Source organism: Macrobrachium rosenbergii, chromosome 10 (assembly GCF_040412425.1).
Source record: "Macrobrachium rosenbergii isolate ZJJX-2024 chromosome 10, ASM4041242v1, whole genome shotgun sequence".
NCBI classification, from domain to species: domain Eukaryota; kingdom Metazoa; phylum Arthropoda; class Malacostraca; order Decapoda; family Palaemonidae; genus Macrobrachium; species Macrobrachium rosenbergii.
The window spans coordinates 30177469-30198272 of NC_089750.1; the positions used below are offsets into that span (position 1 = coordinate 30177469).

Consider the following 20804-nt stretch of genomic DNA (forward strand, 5'->3'; position numbering starts at 1 on the left):
ACTGCATGTAGGAGCATCTTTTTCCCATTCAGCCATTTCTTCTTCAAAACCTCTAGCTACCAATCTTGCTTTACATATCCTTTCCCCCACTTTACCTTTTCAGTTACTATCCATCTTGTAGATATAGCTTTTTGTCCAATGTCATTTACCTTCTCATATACCTTGTTTTCCCTCCAACTTTGCAGTTCTCTTTCTTTAGCTTCAATTACACTTCTATTTTCGAATCCTAGCAAAACCTCTTCTTCATCTTCAATTTTTTCTACAAGACTATAATCTCTTAAGCTAACCCATCCCTTGTCACCCGACTATGAGTCTTCCACATTGTACGAATCAGCCCAAGATTTGCTTGATCTTTTTCCCACAAGACTCAATATAGTCCACTCTTCTACTTGTCCTGTATTTTTGTTTACAGCTCTAACTCTATTTCCCTTTCTGAATTTGGGTATCTCTTCTATTACCTCACTTTCTTCTATTACCTCCCTTTCCCATTCATCTTCCAGTGTTTCCTCTGCCAAATCTCTTTCTATAGTGTCTTCTATATCTGCATTCCTTCTCCAGCCAATTGTCATCTCCTTTCCTTCCTGCCCATCTATATTCCCTTCCTTTGATGCAAGGGATTCATCCTTCACAGTGTGTGTTTTGTCTGTATTAGGTATCTTCTATTTTTCTGGTGATAGTCTTTGAATCCTAGTAACATGTATTCTTGCTACTTCTCTTAGAGAATCCCCATGTTTAACCACTACTGTTTTAACTGATACTCCCACTACCTGAGCAGGTCCTCTCCATTCATTTTCATTTTCTCTCTTGTAGAATACCTTGTTTCCCACTACTGCTTCTTCAAATTTATGTTCTCTGACATTTTTGTTCAAAGCAATTCTTATTTTATTACAAGACTCATTTTTGATAAATACTTCTCTGGCCTTATGCATTGCATTCAGTGTATCCCTTACTATGCTTTCTTCCATACCTTTCTCTCTGCTTGCAGGACTTGAACTTTCTTCTTTCATTAAATTAGGCAAAGAAGGGTTTTTACCAAATACTAATTGGTTAGGGGAGAAACCACCATTATTTATTAAGCAGTTCCTAGCACTCACTACACATCTTAATGCTATGGACCAATCCACTTCCTCATCATCTTTCAGCTTTCTTTGATTATGCCTACCATCTTTTCACACAATCCATTGCTCCATGGAGATTCAGATGCTGTGGCTAATACTTTAATATTCCATCTTTCTGCCATCCTCCTTACTTTTTCATTTTGAAATTCTCCCCGGTGTCTGATAATATTTTAGAGGGTGCCCCAAATATAGCAAACCACCCATCAAAAAGTGTCTTTATAATACTTTCCGGTTTCTTGTCTTTTATCCAAAAAGCCTGACAATACCTTGTTGCCATATCTACCATTATCAAGAACTTTCTTTCTTCTATCTCTCCCACATCCATTGCTACAACTTCATTAAATGTCTTACTCCAAGAAAATCCCACTGTTGGTTTAGCTGGGTTTCTTTTGTATCTTTTACATACCTCACAACTGCGATTAAGTCTGTTAGTAACTTTTTTATTTCCTCTTTTTCCCTCTCTCTCAAACCATCACTCCACTGTGCTTCTTCTGTTATCTTCCATATTTTATCTCCACTTCCTTGGCCAAATTGTAGATGTAACTTCATCATTGCACCTTTAATTTCCCTTAGACTCTTTCCCTTCCAACCCTCCAGTAACAATTCTTCTTTTACCTTCCTCCTCAAAATTGGTATTCTTAAATGGCCCCATTTGTCTTCTCTTAACTTTATCTTCATTTCCCCTAACACGTCTATTTTAACACAATTCTCTTTTAAATTTATGGTCATCCCCATTTTACTCATGATTTTCTTCCCTATTAACCATGGTACATCACCTTGCAAAATTTCTGTCTTCAAATAATCTTCCCTATTAACCATGGTACATCACCTTGCAAAATTTCTGTCTTCAAATAAAACGTTTTGTTTTTCAATATCACCAGTATTTCCATTACTCCTTTCGACTTGTATGATGATTCACTGAAATTAAATACTGTATTAGACTCTTTCTTAGTGTCATTCATTCTCATCAACTCTTCCTGATTCAAACCCACGACAATGCGTGCTAGTCGCAATTCCCCCACAAACTGTTGACTTACATCCTGTGTCTAAAATTGCATCAACCTCTTCCCAAGATTCTTCTTATATTTTACTGACTTCTCCTATATAAATTTTTTCTTCTTGTCCAGTTTCTGATTTCTTCTTATTTTGAAAATTCTGAGGACAATCTCTGGTCAAATGCCATTCCGATTTGCATTTGTACACAACGTTACTTTCCCTTCTTTATTTAAAGGATTTCTTCCACCTCTACCTCATTTCACCTTTCCCCGATATCTTTGGTTTTTCCCGATATCTTTGGTTTTCCCAACCATTCCCCCTTCCCTCAAATATTCTTTTCATTATTTGTGACACCGTTTTATATTCCAACTTTTCTTGACCACACGCTGCTAATACCATTTGTTTTTGATCTTCTGTGAGATTCGATTGTTCTAGTACATGAAAACCTTTTGCTTCCCCTTCAAGCATGCTATTCCCTAGCTCTCTACTACACTCTGACTCTGCCTTTTCATACCTAATTACAAAATCTCTCATCTTTTCACTAGATTCTCTTTCTATTTTAAAATAGTTTTCCATTTTACTGTAATTTTCCATTAATGTATCTTTCAGATACACTTCATCTAGTTTGGATAGGATTATCTTGAACATCTAGTTTGGATAGGATTATCTTGAACCCTCTTTATCCGTAAGTTCATCTCTACCTATTCCTTCTGTTACTTCTAAAGCTTTTCCTTTTAAGCTCATTCTTATCTCTATCCCCAGATATTTCACTTCTTCTCCACACACACTACAAGCCAATCTTCGACTTGTCCTCTCCATCCTTTATAATCGCCCTGTGTCCCGCTAAATCTCGGACAGTCTCTTTTCCATTTCATCTCCCAAAATTTACCATCAGATCCATCCATTTTCAACCGACCATGCTCTGCTACCACTTGAAAATTTTCCTAATCTAACCCATCCAACAATGATTCAATTATGTGATCCACCCACCTGTTCACGTTTTTCTTCTTTCACTATGCAATCCAGCTTACGACAACAAAAACCACAAAACAGACTTACAACCCATCTTTACCAACCTAATCTTCAGAGAGCTATCTCTACCTTTCCACCATGTGTTCAACACTCCTGCCCACGTTTGTTTACCTTTTTTCTCTCTCCCGCCATTTTGGTCTTTTGACGTCACTTCCTATGATGTCACAACAAGAACAGAGACTTTTTAAACATAAAGAATGCTTTGCTATAAAAACGTCTTATAAAATTAAACGTGCTTTTTATACATTTTATAACCCCCATACCATTTCACTAATCGCAGAAAATAAAAATAAAATAATGACTAACTTATAAAACTAACATACAATCAGCTTCCCCCACTGTTTCCCCTGCCAGGCCAAGTTTTATAGGCAACTTCTCAACCCTTCTGACCATAATGCTGACTTCTCTAAAAAGGTGCCCCAGCCCATCATTATTAAGGCTTCTGAAAACAACATGTCTGTTCCTGATTTCATGTGAGAGACCTACCTGGAGCTTCAAGTGATCTTGCCCATCAATGTAGGTTCTTGAAGGCTCATTGGCAATGTAACTATAGTCAAGTACAGTATAAACTTACTGTCCCATCCATACTTCAAGTAAAATTAAATGGACCTCATCTTGAACCTGACCAGGCTAACAAACTTTTCCAAAAATGACCATATGGCCTAGAAGCAAAACCCACTGCTTTGCTGGAGGCTGCTCTAGAGGCTGAAATCCTCTGAGAAGCAACAAGAAATTGTCTACTTGTTTTTTCAACAGAAAAGTTTGAATATCTCCAGAGAAGCCATATGACCTGGAAACGAAAGTCACTGCTTTGCTGGAAGCTGCGCTAAAGGCTGAAATCCTCTGAAAAATGATAAGGTATTTGTTTCTTAAGGGAAAAGCCTGGAAACTGAAAGTCTATCTTGATCCTCAGATAGAAAACTGATTGTGTCACAACCAGTGATGACTTTTGTCAGTAGATAAGATGCCCAAAGGCTGAGCCAGACAAAGTAAAAGGACCTTTGCCATCAGAATTCCTTCGTAAGACTTGGTGAGGACTAGACAATCTTCCAAAAGGAGTAGCACCCAGATCCTGAGATGATGACAACCCCCATGGGAGCTAATACTCTTGTAAACATCCATGGTGCTGTGCTTGCCCTGAAACACAAGAGCCTTGTATTGATATACTTCCCTGCAAACACGAGCCAAAGGTACCTGCGAGATAGGTTTACATGGAATTAAGTGTCCTGCATGTACACGGAAACCATCCAGTTGTCCTGAAAACCTGCCAGAAATGTGCTGCTGGATGACTCATGGAAAAGGAAGTCAGCTGAACAAAATTTGTTTTGCCGAGGTTGGAGAAGTCTAAAACTGGTGTCCAACCTGCGGACACTTTCAAAATGAGAAACAGGCAATTGCAGAAGTCTTGAGAGTTTTCTGACACCAGTTCTATGGTCATCTTCTTTAACAAAGGTTCAACTTCCTTTTGCATGACAAGGAACTTCTCCCAGTGACAGTGATGAAGGTAAGAAAAGAAGACTATGTATGATGCCGACAGAGGAAGAGGAGCCAGAGAAAGAATGACAAACTCCCCCTAATTACTTCTACCACCCAGGGTTCTGTCTATAAGTCTTACCAGACACTCCAAAGGGCCTGCAGGCAGTCTCCTAAAAGTATCTGAGAGCTGCAATACTCAATTCTTTCTAGTGTCGCAAAACTCTTATTCTTATGGTATCCACATGTAGATCTTTCAAAGGGCTTAGTGGAAGAGATTGAAAAAATTTGCAAGGGCTTTGGCTGAACCTTGGATGGCATACCAAAACCAAAAGCATGGTTAACTTCCAGGACAAAAACAGGCAACTGTAGAAGCCTGGAGAGTCTTCTGACACCAGCTCTATAGCCATCTTCTTTAACAAAGACTCAACTTCCTCATGCATGACCAGGAACTTCTCCCAGTGACGATGGTATGAAACGAAGGCTACTGGTGATGCTGACAGAGGAAGAGGAGCCAGAAGAAGAATGGCATAACTCCCTAAACACGTCTACCACCCAGGGTTTTGTCTGTAAGTCTTGCCAGACACTCCAAAAGTCCTGCAGACAGCCTCCTAAAGGTATCTGAGGGCTGCAATACTCATTTCTTTCTAATGTCGCAAAACTCTTTTTCTTATGGTATCCAGACGTAGATTTTCCAAACAGCTTAGCGGAAGAGATTGAAGAAACATGAGAGGGCTTTGGCTGAACCTTGGAAGGCGAACCAAAAACAGGAACATGGGTAACTTCCAGGACTGTTTCAAAAATTTTCTATTTCCCAACCTATGAGCTTCTCTTTTCTTCCTGTAACTAAGGAATTTCTTGATAACTAGGTTAGACAACTTCCTACATTCCTTACATCTAGGTTAGACATCTTCCTACATTCCTCACATCAGAGGTTGTCACACTCCAGACTCCAAAAACTGACTATTTGAGTGCATAACAATTTCTGCTAAATACAAACTGCTTACCAAATTTGTTATGGCAGAAACTAATATTCTTATTTTTACTGCTTCCAGTTGAGGACATTCCTATCCAACAATGCAAAATAAGGTCACAATACCAAGAAACAGTGCTACTGCTAAAATCCTGAAAACCCAGCATCACTAATCACTGTGGCGGCAAGAATTCTGACAAGAACTGAAACATTCAAGACCCACCTGGTGGAGAACATGTGAACTCTAGTCTATGCAGGTTTGCCAAGTATTCTTTTTCTTTGAATGCCAATTGCACCTGACCAGTACAAAGATATAAGCTATCTTTAACAGTAGGTAAGATTCACCCCACATACTGTAAAACATTTTGCTGCCTTTTTAATAATTATAACAAAAAGAAAAAAACATACTTATAGTGTTTTAGCCACCATATTTTCCAATGGTATATCATTATGCATATTAGTACCAGCAATCTCACCAAGAACTTTCTTCTGAGTCATGGGACTAATTATTTAAAACAAATTCAATGCATACAAGACACTGCAAAGAACATGTATAAAAGCACACATCTGAATTCACTGCCTAGTGCCTAAAACTAGTGCTGCCATGAAGCCAAACATAATTCATTACAAAAAATTTTTTTTTTTTTTTTTAATTTTAATCTTTAAAATGGTTTTGTTATCCATTTATTGTATAGGTACCTAATATTATTAACATTTAAAACTTGATTTTATGTGACTTGCCAATACATTTATTTATGTATTTTTATTGCATGTTAATATTTACTGTTGACCAACAAAGATTTATAAACTGATACAAGTTTTTTTTTTTATTTTCTATTTAATTTAAAAAAAACTGCTGTCACACCAGAACATTAAAACTCAACATGATGTAATTGTAGGTATTACTGTATAATAAATGGGTTGCAGATTATTTTTAGGCTACAATTACTATAATTCCTGGTTTAAATATCATATCTATACCCCATTATATAATCTCCCTTCCTATATCAATTAGTTCACTTAAAGGCTTAATACACTTATGAACAATTATTAGACTTTTTTTTTTTCCTTACCTGTCTACAAAAGCAGAAGAGTTCTTTATTCAACTTTGCATTTGCACAGTCATCACAAACATATTCTGTCATACTGCGACTCATAGCCTCTGTGATCCCCACACAGTCACCATGAAACCAGTTACCACACAAATCACAGCCGACATAAAATCTGTAAATAATTTAAACATTAGTTCTTTCAATAACAGGAGGAAGACTGAAATAAAACTGATCTTTAAAAAATAAATTGGGGCCCCTTATGTCAAGAATTTAATTAAAAATGCAGAGTACAATAGTTAAGTAATGCCAAGTACAGTAAACCCACCATATTCGCGGGGATGCGTACCGCAGCCCCCCGGGCGAATACTTAAAACCCCTCTAAAAACACTTAAAACTGCCTATTTTGATAGTTTAAACACAAGGAAAACCCTCAAAAAATGTTTAGACCTGAGTATTTTAATAATTTTATCACAAAAAGTGCATTTAGTCATGAAAATATGAAAATACAGTAATTAGTGAATATTTCTCAGTGAAAAATACCGCGAATGGGTGAATTTTCTGCGAATAATGTCTAGATAAGTTCCACAGAGAAATCCGTGAATACATGAGTCTGTGAATCATGAGAACGCGAATACAGGAGGTTACTGTATAAGGTTTCCAATAATGAATTGTAACTGGCAATACTCATAATGCATTAAATCAACAAACCATCTACAGATTTTAATTACACTCCAAATCCCCAAAAGGAATGTGGTTTACAGTGTGCATTGCAAGGCACACTGCAGATGTTACTGGAGGTTCTTTGCATGTCCCCTTCTGCCCCAGTTCCATTGCTTTCTCTATCTTTATATTTCACATCTTCCCTTTGTTCTCTTCTCATCCTGCTGTTCCCCTTTTTTAATTTGCCTGGCTCCAACTTTCAACTTCCATTTAAGAACAAATCCTTTGAATGAGTCATATGAGTGTCTATAAATGTGATTCAGTGGTCTCAATAAAGTACTTGAAAATAATCACACCAATACAAATTGGAGGTGAAGGTGTTAAAAACAGAATAAAAATAATAAAGTTGGATACCTAAATAAGGAAGTAACTATAAGATAAAAGAAATGAAAGCAATCCAACTTGGGCCATATGAGCACCAAATTTCTTAACTACTTATAGTAAAACATATACCTGAAAACCATTTTTAGGCATTTTAAGCCCTTTTTGCGATAAAATGTTTCACCTTTCGTAGCTTCTGTAAATGTTTTGTAAAGTTTAGGGAAATCTGTCATAGTTTCTCAGGTCTTTCTAACCCAAAGGAAACTGTACAAAAATTAAATTATAAATTTTGCTAGTTCCTTATTGTTGGCAGTTTCTTATAGCAACAAGTTTTGAAAATAACATGATATTTTTATGATAAAATAAAGTTTGTTCATACTTACCTGGCAGATATATATATAGCTGTATTCTCCGAAAGGGACCGACAGAAATTCAAAAACTTACGGCACACGCAGATGGGCCAGGTGGTTAGTACCCATTCCCGCCGCTGGGAGGCGGGTATCAGGAACCATTCCCATTTTCTATTCAGATTTTCTAGAAACTAGAACTACTGTCTCCTGAGGGGAGGAGGGAGGGTACTATGATTATATATATCTGCCAGGTAAGTATGAACAAACTTTATTTTATCATAAAAATATCATTTTGTTCATGACACTTACCTGACAGATATATATATAGCTGAATCCCACCATTGGAGGTGGGAAGAGACAGAATAGGATTTAGGAAACAAAACTATGTAGGCGATTGACGCTTGGTTCCTTACCTGTTAGCATTGCTGACCGTGATTACTGTCACCCAAGCCTGCTTCTGCTTTACTAGAAAACTCCAGCGAGGTAGAGACCTATAGAGCTGGTGGAATCTAGATGATCTGTCAACGGGGCGAGACCACAATGTGACTAGACCATATGACCTTACTATGAGGGTAAGCGACAAACTAACAACCACCTGACCAAGCCTAGTTACGTTAAAAGATTAACATAAACTAAGGACTGGGGCGACCACCACTGGTGGAGACCCAACGACCATAAAAAAACACAAAAAATATTAAAAACACACCAAAACAAAACTAAAGGAGAGGATGAGAGTCGCTTTCTGTTCCCAAGATCGTATTTATGGAAACGTAAGGCCCCAGCGCACAGCAATTCTCATAGGACGTCTTCACTTCTGTGAGATAATGAGAAGCAAAGACCGAATTGCTTAGCCAAAAGTGGCACCCAGAATGTCATTGAGAGACTGGTTTTTCTGGAAGGCCACTGAGGTAGCAATGGCTCTCACTTCGTGAGCCTTAACCTTCAAAGTTCTCAAGTCTTCGTCTAGCACACTGGAATGGGCGTCTATGATGGTGCTTCAGAGAAAGAACGCCAGGGCATTTTTCGAGAGAGGTAAATCAGGCCTCTTAACGGAGCACCAGAGATTGCTAGAAGGACCTCTACAATTCTGGGTCCTCTGCAAAAAAATTTTAGAGCCCTGACAGGACACAGGGTTCTCTCAGGTTCTTGTCCAGTGATGTCCGTCAAGCCCTTAATTTTGAAGGACCTGGGCCAAGGGGAAGACGGGTTCTCATTCTTAGCAAGAAAAATAGGGCTCAGAGAACAGACAGCATCAGGGCCTCTGAAACCTATAATCTTGCTGAACGCTTGAAGTTCACTAACTCTCTTTCGTCGCCAGAGCAGTTAGGAAAATAGCTTTCTTTCTTACATCTCTGAAGGAAGCAGAATTTAAAGGTTCAAACCTCTTCGACATCAGGAATTTTAGAACTACATCTAAATTCCACGAAGGTAACTTAGGGAGGCTACCTTAGACGTCTCAAAAGACCTAAGAAGATCATGAAGGTCTTTATTGTCCGATAAGTTCAGGCCTCTATGCCTGAAGACCGTTGACAGCATACTCCTATAGCCTTTGATGGTAGGGACTGCCAGGTTCAAATCCTTTCTCAGATATAAAAGGAAGTCCGCTATCTGGGAAAGAGAGGTCGTGGTGGAGGAAATTCCCTTAAGTTTACACCACCTCCTGAAAATGATCCACTTGGACTGGTACACTGCGCTGGAAGAGGCTCTCCTGGCGTTAGCGATCGCCTTAGCCACTGGTCTAGAAAAACCTCTCGCTCTGAGCAACTCGATAGTCTGTATGCAGTTAGACTCAGAGCGGGAAGGTTTTTGTGGTACCTCTCGAAGTGGGGTTGTTTGAGAAGATCTGTTCTCAAGGGAAGCGTTCTTGGATAGTCTACCACGAGAGACATGACCTCTGGGAACCATTCTGCTGAAGGCCAAAAGGAGCGATTAAAGTCATTCTCGTCCCTTCTGAGGCTACAAACTTTCTGACGACTTCCCCCAGAATCTTGAATGGGGAAAGGCGTGACAGATCTAGACCCTTCCAGTCCCAGAGAAAGGCGTCTATTGCTAGGGCTCCCGGTCGAGAACAGGAGAGCAGTAAAGGGGCAGCCTTGTGGTCCTTGAAGTCGCAAAACGTCCACTGGGGACGCCCCCAAAGTTTCAAAGATCCTGACACACTTCTGCGTTCAGAGTCCATTCTGTTGGCAGAAGCTGATGTTGTCGACTGAGAAGGTCGGCGCGAACATTCTCGACCCCTGCAACAAAACGAGTGAGAATCGTCACCTGGTGAGAATGTGCCCAAAGCAGGATCTCCTTGGCGATCAAGAACAGGGACCGAGAATGAGTACCTCCCTGTTTCTTGAGGTACGCCAGGGCCGTGGTGTTGTCGGAGTTGACTTGAATCACCCGACCTGCAACTTGATCCTGGAAGAACTGAAGAGCCAGGAAAATCGCTTTCAGTTCTTTGAGATTTATGTGCCAGGACACCTGTTCCCCTTTCCAGGTGCCTGACACTTCCTCCCCCCCTAGTGTTGCTCCCCATCCCGACATGGACGCGCCGGAAAACAACACTAGGTCGGGCTCTGAAGATAGAGAGAGACCCCTTCTGCCAACTTTACAGGATCGAGCCACCACCGTTCAAGATGGTCCTTGACAGAGAGAGAGATCCTGAGAGACTCGTCTAAGTCCTCCTTGTTCTTCCAGTTGTCTGCAAGAAAGAACTGTAGGGGTCTGAGATGCAACCTCCCAGGGAAACAAACTTCTCCAGTGATGAAATGGTCCCCAGCAGACTCATCCATTCCCTCACCGAGCATGTTTCTTTCCCCAGGAAGGCCGAAACTTTTACTAAGCAGTGCTGCTGACGGTCCTGGGATGGAAAGGCTCGAAAACCCGCTGAATCCATCCGAATCCCCAGATAAAGAATGGACTGAGAGGGGATCAGATGCGACTTCTCTAAATTCACAAGAAGTCCCAGGGACTTTGTCAGTTCCAAAGTCGAATGCAAGTCCTCCAGACACCTTTGTTCCGATGTGGCTCGGATGAGCCAGTCGTCTAGATAGAGCGATATCCTTACTCCCGGCAAGATGAAGCCACCGGGCAACGCGTTCTCATCAGGACTGTGAAAACCATAGGAGCTGTACTCAGACCGAAACAGAGAGCTCTGAATTGGTACACTCTTCCCTTCAGGACAAACCTCAAAAACTTTCTCGATTGAGGATGAATGGGGACATGAAAATACGCGTCCTGAAGGTCGAGAGAGACCATCCAATCGCCTGGTCGCAGTGCATTGATAACCGACTGGGGCGTCTCCATTTTGAACTTCTCTTTGACGACAAAGTTGTTCAGTCTGCTGACGTCCAGGACTGGTCTCCACCCCCCTGACTGTTTTGGAACCAGGAAGAGACGATTGTAAAAACCTGGAGACTCCAGATCCAGGACTCGCTCTATTGCTCTCTTCTGAATCATTTCTTCCAGCAGATCTAAAAGGATCTGTTGCTTTTCGGTCGGTAAGAAGGCGACAGATCTCTGGGAGTAGAGGACAGGGGGTTTTGAGAGAACGGGATCCTGTAACCTTTTTGATCACATTGAGGGACCAGGAATCCGCCCCTCTTACTTTCCAGGCTTCCGAAAACAGGAGAAGCCTGGCTCCTACTGGTGTCTGGAGGTGAGAAAAGTCACTTCTTGCCCCTTTGGGAAGAAGGGGCTCCGCCTCTGGAGAGACCTCTTCCTCGCGAAAAGGTCTAGAGGAGGAAGATCTCCCACGAAAGGGCTTCTGTCTCTCGGGGAAGTCTGCATGAAGACGTAGAAGGGACACTAGGACGTCTGGAAGATTGAGCAAGGAGATCCTGAGTAGCCTTCTCCTTAAGGCTGAGGCGAGATCCTGACAAGCGGCTGGGGAAGAGATGGCTAGAAAGAGGGGCAAAAAGTAACTCAGCCCTCTGAACAGGAGAAACTGACTTGGCAGCGAAATTGCAGTACAAAGCCCTCTTCTTTAGGAGGGTTGTACCAAAATGAGAAGCCAGTTCATCAGCGCCATCCCTGACGGCCTTGTCCATGCACGACAGTACACTGGACAGCTCCCCCAGAGAAATAGAGTCCGGACTACGAGTCCTTAAGTCCAAGGCCCCCAAGCACCAGTCCAGAAAGTTAAAAACCTCCATCGACTTGAAGAGGCCTTTCAGATGGTGGTCGGTTTCAGAAAGAGTCCAAGACACCTTAGCCGAAGAAAGAAGAGACCTCCTTGACGCATCCACGAGGCTCGCAAAATCACCTTGAGAGGAAGAAGGAACTCTAGAGCCAATTTCCTCTCCCGTCTCATACCACATTCCCGCTTTCCCGCACAATCTAGACGGGGGGAGAGCGAAGGAAGATTTCCCTTGAGACTTCCTATCTTCCATCCACGCATTGACCCTCTTGAGAGCTTTTCTTGTAGCCAAAGAAGTCTTCATTTGTAGGAACTATCTGGCGATTTTCTCACCTTCAAGAAGAAGCTAACTGCGAAGGAGGGAAAGAGGAGCAGAAGGCTGAAATTTATCAGGAAAAAGCTCCTTAAGCATACTAGCCAAAATCCTGTAGTCGGAGAAAGACGCGAAAGAGGGGGCTCTTGTTCAGCAGAGTCCGACTCCTGAGACAAATCCGCCTCTTCGACAGGAGCGACAGGAGAGTCTTCCGGGGCTAGAGAGAAACAAAGACCTTTGGGTCCAATTCGTCCCAGAGACCTCTTCTCGTGGGAAGAAGCAGCAGAAAATTCAGGAACAACTCGTACAGGAGCGTCCTGCCGGCGCCCTGATGAGCGTCCTGAGGAGCGCCCTGATGAGCGCCCTGACGGCGCCCTGCTCAAAGCAGCCGAAAGGCCCTGAAGAGCGCCCTGTCTTACAAGCTGCCGAGCGCCCTGACGAGCGAGCCGCCGAGCTTCTTGAAGAGAGTCCTGGAGAGCATCATGCAGGGATCGGGAAAACGAAGCGTCCTGGTGGGCGTCCTGCCGAACGCCAAAACGAGAGCGAAGCAGGAGGAGAGGCAAGAAGAGCGTCTTGGCGCGAACTCTTACTAGCAGCAAGCCGAGCTGCAAGAGGAGCGCCCTGATCAACCAGCGAGTCACGACGGGGCAAGGAGAGCTGATGATCCGCAGAACGATGAGGGTGACTACGAGAAGCCGCAGGGGAGAGAGACAAACGAAAGAGAAGGAGAGGGAGACCTCATAGATCTTTTAACTGGCAGCGACAAATCCTTGCGGCGCCCACGAGGTTGCTTCTCCTTAGCAGCGAGAAGGGAAGCTAACTGCCGCTGCATATCTTGGATAAGACGCTCGAAGGAGAGGAAGCCCTCTCAGGAGAAGGGCTGCTCTTATGAGAAGAAGAGGGGAAGGAGACGTCCTCCTCCTTCTACCAAGAGCGACAGGGGCTCTCTTCTTGGTGCGGCTGGGGCGTTCAGCAACGCCCTCCTCCGAAGAAATCCTGGTCCTCTTCTGCGGCGGCAAATCTCGCAGCCAGTCGGGAGAAGATTCTAAGGCACGAGAAAGAGGAGAAGAAGCGTCCTCTTCAACGCGGCTCCTCTTGAAAGGACGAGAGTCCAACCGAGAACGTGACCCCTTAAGTGGAGAGGACGCCTCGGAGGACGAAAAACAATCTAAGGATCCGTGCGCGAGCACGATCCTTGGCAGCCTGGGAGACGTCAACAAGGCCTGCCGAAGGGACGCCAGATCGGTGGGGGGTCCCCGTAACCCTCTTGCGGCTTTCGACATGCCCATTCCCTAAGTCCTGGGAGTTCGGCAGAGGTCAGACCTAGAGGCATTATAGGGCCGATCTGACGCCCCCTCCACAACACTGGGGATCACTACACTTCACTGCACTTTCGATCGCCAACACCTTAGACTCCAAGGTACGAATGGAGTTCAAAATCTGCGCAAAGGGCATTACCTTCTGCAGACGCAATCACAGGGTTAGAAGGCGACTCTACAGGAAAGGAGAAGCATTAGTAGGGTTAACAGGAGATAAATTAATACCCTGACTCCCACCTACCGACACACTCCTGGAGGAAGACCTCCTTACACGATCACGCTCTAGCTTTGCGAACGTAAGAATCGTGACGCCTTCCAATCAGAATCAGGCAACGATTCACACTCCTTGCAGCGATCATCCAACATACAGACATGCCCTCTACATCTCATGCATACTGTGTGAGGGTCTACCGAAGCTTTCGGTAGCCTCACCTTACACTCCTGAACAACACACACCCTGAAACTAGCAGAACTAGATCCAGACATCTTGTTCAAGGAAAAGCCAAAACCAAAATCAAAACAGTCCAAAGAAGCGTATGCCTATCCACAAAGCCAAAGTCAAAATACCAAAAGACAATCAGAATACTTAGTGGAAAAAGTTTACGAAATCCAACAGCGGAGGTATTGACAACAGGTGTTGACAATACCGGCGACAGAGAAAATCTGAATAGAAAATGGAATGGTTCTGATACCCGCCTCCCAGCGGCGGGAATGGGTACTAACCACCTGGCCCATCTGCGTGTGCCGTAAGTTTTTGAATTTCTGTCGGTCCCTTTCGGAGAATACAGCTATATATATATCTGTCAGGTAAGTGTCATGAACAAAATACATTTTTATATAAACCCATTAATTGTAAATAGCCTCACTCTACATGAAGACCCAGTCACACAACTTGAAAAATCTTGAAAGAAGAAAAACCCAACTACAGATGTGTGGGCCAGACTTCACTGTACCACAAAGTGAGGCTTCTCATTCCTTTGTGCTAACTTCCATCTGGAAGAGTGAAGGGAAGGGAGGACACAAAAAGATTATCATTAATGGGTTTGTGGAAAAATTCTTTTACTGTAAAATTAATCATTTGTTTTTGTTTTATGGCGTAGTCGCTGTTTCGTCCTCAAGGAGTTACCTTCCATGGTCTACCAGAGCTCCATGGTGACCAAACTAATATCAAAGAATCCTCTTCTAGTTGGTCTTTGGCCAGGTACTGTGTCGTAATGATTAACATTATAACACGTGATGGAGTATATAATGGACTCAGAGACAAGAGGGCACTTTCCCTTATCTTCAGTGAAGCTGACCCCAGTTTTTCCAACATCAAAAGAACCTGCAAGAAAGAGAAGTGACTATTGCGCATCCGCCCTCTTGTTTACAACCGGGCCATTAAAAGGCCAAGGAGCCATTACTCTCTGTTTGGCCTAAAGCGAATGGTTCACGTCATTACCAGCGCTCTGAAAAAATTCTACTTTTTTCTCCGTTTTAGTATCGAGTATTATGGAAACATCAAAAATAGCAAGATAAGTGCTCAATATTAACTTCCAGTTAAAAGTTTTAGTTTTAAAATTCCGGAATTTATATAATTTGTGTGTTAAAGCCAGAACCTGGCTCACTGATCACTAACCTACCTAGTTTCATGAAACGAAAATTGTTTTAAATTCTAACTAAATGTTTTAACTAAATGAAATGTTCCACAACTTATTATTAATATGGAAAATCCTTTCAGATTATACGATGTCTACAATAATCTAGGCAGTAAGTGAGAATAATTTAGACTAGATTAATAGTGGATGTTGTCTGTAGCCTATGCACAACCTTGGATTATGTATCTATTTACATCAAAATTCCTTGACAAACATTTCACCCTAGACCTCAAAGATTGAGCAAATTTAGGATAGACCTCATTTATCCAGATACTAATGGAAGCCCTTCTCTCTTCAATGAAGTAACAGAAGCAATTGCTTGAGAGAGGTGAATTCTGGCTCATGCATGTGTGGTTGGGCTTTTCTTCTTGAAAGGTTTTTCAAGTTGGTGTGACTGGGTCTGTGGGTCTGCTTCACACACAGTTAAGCTACTTAAGAACACTGACTATACAATAAGACCCTATACTAAATAAACACTTTCAGTATACATCAGTAAAATATTAAATTTAATACCTGCATTGTTTGAGCACAGAATGTAATTTATATCAGTTATTTCCTACGTTCAATATGAAAAAATGTTCTCCAGATATACAATCAAAATACTTTACTAATGACAATTATTGGTCAGACACCAACAAGCATGCCTGTAGGAGCTACCTCACTAGAGGGGACCTCATCTCCCCTGCTTCTGATTCCACTTCATTATTTCTATGCACAACATCACCAACATTCCACTTGGTAAAATTTATTTCAATGCTTTTGGTTAATTTTCTACTTTCACTTGGCTATATTTTAAGCAACGTTTCTATTTACTTAGAAGTGAAAACTGGTGCAAGGGAATGTGGTGGAAGTTGGACACCTAGTGTGAAAGGACCATAATAAATGGTTAAAAAGTGAAAGGCAGAAAGCACAGCTGGGAGATGAAAAAAGCTACATAGAACCTTTAGTTATTATAAAGGCATACTATGTAGTACTGTACTCTTATTATGTACTTTATTGTCTAAACATTGCAATCAGCACAAAATCAATGCATCACTCACAAGTATTTGTGACACCCAGGTTGATAGTAATTTACTGGCATCTAAAGTGCATGAATTAGCTGACCATAAAAACTGACAAACCAGCAGCAATAATGTAACACTAGCTCACTTAGAAGGTGCTAAAATACCTTATGAGTTACAGCTGTAAGGTAGGATAGGGCAAAGAAAGGTCGTCTGATATCAACAGACAGCTTCATTTAACTATTGCTTGGGACTTGAGATTTTTGTCAAATTCAATGAAATAGCACAGATTGAAATTCACACACAAATAAATCACTCAAGACAGATAATTAAACTTTAAACTATGTTTTCTTTGCAGTTTTTTTTTAATAACCCTATAAATCATATATATGCCTGCATTTGTACTCTGAATGTCCCCGACTAGCAGCCACTTGTCTAAAAGACAGAAGAATTACTGTACTTTTAACCATGCATGTGCCACCTGGACCCAAGGTACAGTATACATCAGTAATTCACTTTACTTAAATCCAAAATTCAGTTAATCCTTAAGGGAAGGCTCTTTTGATCTCCAGTAACTGCATGTGAAACTCCCCGGTTCAGCTCATATGATTACTGATATTGTGCGCCGTAATTTCATGTGGTAAGAAATTTCTTCTCCTGTAATCCTTTAAAAGTCACTACTGCACGTTCACGATGTTTGTAAGACAATTGTAAAGGGGACACAGTAGCTGCTTAATCACATTTTGTTTTCCTTGAGAAAAATTGCGTAAATATGTATAAACTTGCACATTTTTATAATTGGTTACATACCAGAAGGTGTACTGTAATTTGTATACAACAGCAAGGTTAATCCATGCTACCCGCAAAAAATTCTGCTACTTTTGCATACTTTAACTTGTTCACTAAATATTAATCAGTAGGCAGGCCTTTCAAAAAACTGACAATCATACGCTGTAAATACTTGTTCACTAAATATTAATCAGTAGGCAGGCCTTTCAGAAAACTGATAATCATACGCTGTAAATACTTTTGCTGTATATCAAGTACATGGACAGACACATGACATGTGCATACACATATATCCACCACAAGCATATACAAACACCCGCCCACAAAACAAACTGCATTATTATATTTCAAACAGTGATAAGATCAGTGCAACCTGTTTTAGGTCATTTGTGCTTCCTTTACTAGAATACTATTCTCTGGTGTGGATGTTTGCTTCTGTCAGAGACTTATCTCTTTTAGATAGGTTCATGGTGGTAGGTTTCTGTTTTCCAATATTAGCAGTTGGACCATCAACAGATGGTCTCTTGTTTGTCACTTTTTCATGAGTTTTATTTTAATAAGGATCTTTTATATTCACAACTGATCCCTGATCCCCTTTTCCTGCTGAGATCAACCAGATTCGCTGAACAGTAGCTCCAATATGCAGTAAATCTGGCTAGCTGTCGAACTCCTCACAACGTTGTACTGTGGGACAGCCTTCCTGTGGATGTCGTGCACTTGGAACTTCAAAAGTTTCTACCTAATGCTATTCTCCTTGCATTTTAATACATTTTTATCTGTTTATTAATTTATTTTTTCCTTTTAATAAGTGAGATCTCTTCTTTCTGTTTCCCTTTACCTTTCTTACTTCATAATGAGCACCATATTCTTTGGAAGCTTGAATTTCAAGTCAATGGGCCCTGTGGGCTTGTTCCATATGAATAGGGTTAATCTTCTGAATAATAATACATTTAAACCTCTTAAAACTGGCATTTTGTGGTCCAGGAACTCCCGTGGTTCAGCTTAAGTTCATTGAGCAGCCATGAGGGCAGTGCCACATATTGTTTACAACTTTCTGTAGCAGCCAACAGCTGCAGTGTGTGTGTAAGTGATATGGTCTCGATCATTTCTTTTATATAGCTGTATATTTATCCATTCAATATGCTGCCGATGAGATCAGATGATGCTAGTGATAAGAAGTGCAAGCATAAATTTTTATCTATGCTAGAAAGGTGGAGTTACTCAAGAAAATAGAAAAAGGTTATCTCGCTTGTACTGCACTTTACACACCTTTTTCAAATGTTTAGCTAAAAAATTATATTAATAAACTATATCTTCGTGCAGCCATCTCATTCACATACTTTACATTTACCAAACTTCGTTGGAAGTATTAATTATTGTACAGTACGTACAATATTTCCAGTTTGAGCTACTTGCTCGATATAGGCCTACTATAGAACAGTAAAAATATGTTTTTTTTTTTGGTTTAAGGCTATTTTATCACATGTAATGCTTTAAAGAATAAAAACCTTGTTTGGAAGCATTGATGATCATTTTATTTCCCATTTTAAGCTTTGTTTACCTTTGGTGTTTATGATCCCAAATTGACTCGTTCTCTAATGCATTTTAGTGTTCATTTTCCTCAATAGATGGTGGTGTGCTTTGTTTACTTTTTTTAACGGTAAAGTGTCAAATGCACTGAGTGATCGCCAAAATTCATTATTTTTGTCATCTCATTACCCTCTACAATCAAAATAAATGATTAAGAAACTAATAGCAATAATTATGAAGGTATTGAATTTAGGAGATGAAAGTCACCGATAATATTCTGCAGATTCTGAGAAAAGTTAAGTACTGTAGTTGACATATGGTTAGGCTAACTCGGGAATGTGGACTAAATGTGTTACAAATTTTAAAGAAAATTATACAGTATGAAGAAAGAGTCCAAAGATATAAAATATATGAGTTATAAAATAATTAGGTGGAAATATATCAGTAATAAAATGATAAAAAGTGGTGTCAGAATTTAGCCAAGTAGTAGGCTACATCAACAACTAGGCTATTTGTATGTGGAATTAGCTTGCAAGACTATGTTTATATAGGGGCTTCATTTTTTTGGGGTGTATTCTATATTCCAGGATTTTCTGTGATCCGGCAGTGGCCTGGTCCCAAGGTTCCCGGATTTGTGATAATACTGTCTTGGGTGAAACCCACCCTTCAACAATGAACTCCACCTAACTAGGGTATGGCCTACATGTGTCCATGATTTCAAAGGTTTCTCTACTAGAGACAACGTTCAGTAGGACATAGCAAGACTGCTGCATGATATTGCCTTCTAAAAAATGGATGCAAAGGGTATTGAAACCTGCTCACCAACATAGCTTACAAGAAGCTCGAGCAGGAGCATTCAGTGAAATAGAAGAGTCCACAGAAAATTAAGTATTTATGTTTTGGACATAATCCTCATGTTACCCTATCATGGTTTGTGGATGCCGTTAGTTTTGCAAATTAGAATTGGAATATGCAATTTAGGCCAAAGGCCAAGCACTGGGACCTATGAGGTCATTCAGCTCTGAAATGGAAAGTGACGGTACAAAGGTTTGAAAGGTTAACAGGAGGAAGACCTTGCATTGCACTATGAAACAACTGTAAGGAATGGAAGGTCAGATGGAAGAGAATATGAACAGAGCTACAGTAAAACAAACGAAAGGGGTTGCAGGTAGGTCTGAAGGGATGCTGCAAAGACCCTTAAGTAACGCCTACAGTGCAACACATAAGGTGCATTGACGGCACTATCCTATGGGTATTAGTTTTGTAAAGGAGATTGATCTTAAAACTTCTGTGAATGGTACAGCAACAGCAGTTCACCCATTGGTGCACTGACGGCACTATCCTATGGGTATTTGTTTTGTAAAGGAGGTTGATCTTAAAACTTCTGTGAATGGTACAGCAACAGCAGCATCAACAATAAGTTGAACCCTTAGACAGTATGACGAGATCCTGCAGGAGGACATGCCAGGCAAACAATGGACAATGATTTTTGCAGTCACCAAAATTCTTTCAGCAGATCAACCCTCTATATCTACCTTCTCCTACACTGCTCATCCCAGCTGTCATATCCAATGATATCTAGCCTAGGAAACCCTTTACATTATATCTAAAATCTCGATGTCTGTTGTCTGAGAGGCTTCTCCTCTATTAGTTATCAGTTTTGAGTCACCCACTAAGCAAGACAGTCAACCCTCATCTTTCCTTGTTTTGTACTGGTTGCTCTGATTATGGTCACGAACTCTGACCTTACTGCACTCTGTGAGAGCTGGAATTATCTGATGACTTTGCTTGGATACAACATGGCTTATGGTGAGTCAGGAAATTTGTTTATTTTTGCAAATGGTCTGAGTCAACTTTCTTGTGTAGCAAATTTATGTTTTGTTTGACATTTTAAGTGAATATCTGAGGTACTATTAGATTTGTGCTTAAGGAAGATGGGTTGTTATTCGGATAACTTGGTCATAACAATACTTTCCCCTCTTTTCCCAAAAATGTTTATTTATCTTTTTAAGTACAGTACTCCTAATATATTTTTTGGCAGTTTTTCATTTTAC

The 20804-nt window shown here is 40.9% G+C and overlaps 1 protein-coding gene and 1 long non-coding RNA gene across 4 annotated transcripts in view; one reads left to right on the forward strand and one right to left on the reverse strand.

Annotated features, from left to right (window-relative positions):
- Positions 1 to 5920, forward strand: part of LOC136842579 (uncharacterized) — a 106232-nt gene extending 100312 nt beyond the window's left edge. Inside the window, exon 3 of the long non-coding RNA XR_010854270.1 lies at positions 5675 to 5920. This is a non-coding gene — a long non-coding RNA (uncharacterized lncRNA). The remainder of the gene's footprint in view (positions 1 to 5674) is intronic.
- E(bx) (nucleosome-remodeling factor subunit NURF301 E(bx)) overlaps positions 1 to 20804 on the reverse strand; it is a 268910-nt gene that overhangs the window by 37867 nt on the left and 210239 nt on the right. For all 3 annotated transcript variants that reach the window (XR_010854269.1, XM_067110114.1, XM_067110113.1), the window contains exon 21: positions 6666 to 6816. Coding sequence is in view for 2 of the 3 variants with exons in the window: in XM_067110114.1 (XP_066966215.1) it covers positions 6666 to 6816 (151 nt within the window). In the remaining variant the exon portion in view is untranslated. The remainder of the gene's footprint in view (positions 1 to 6665; positions 6817 to 20804) is intronic.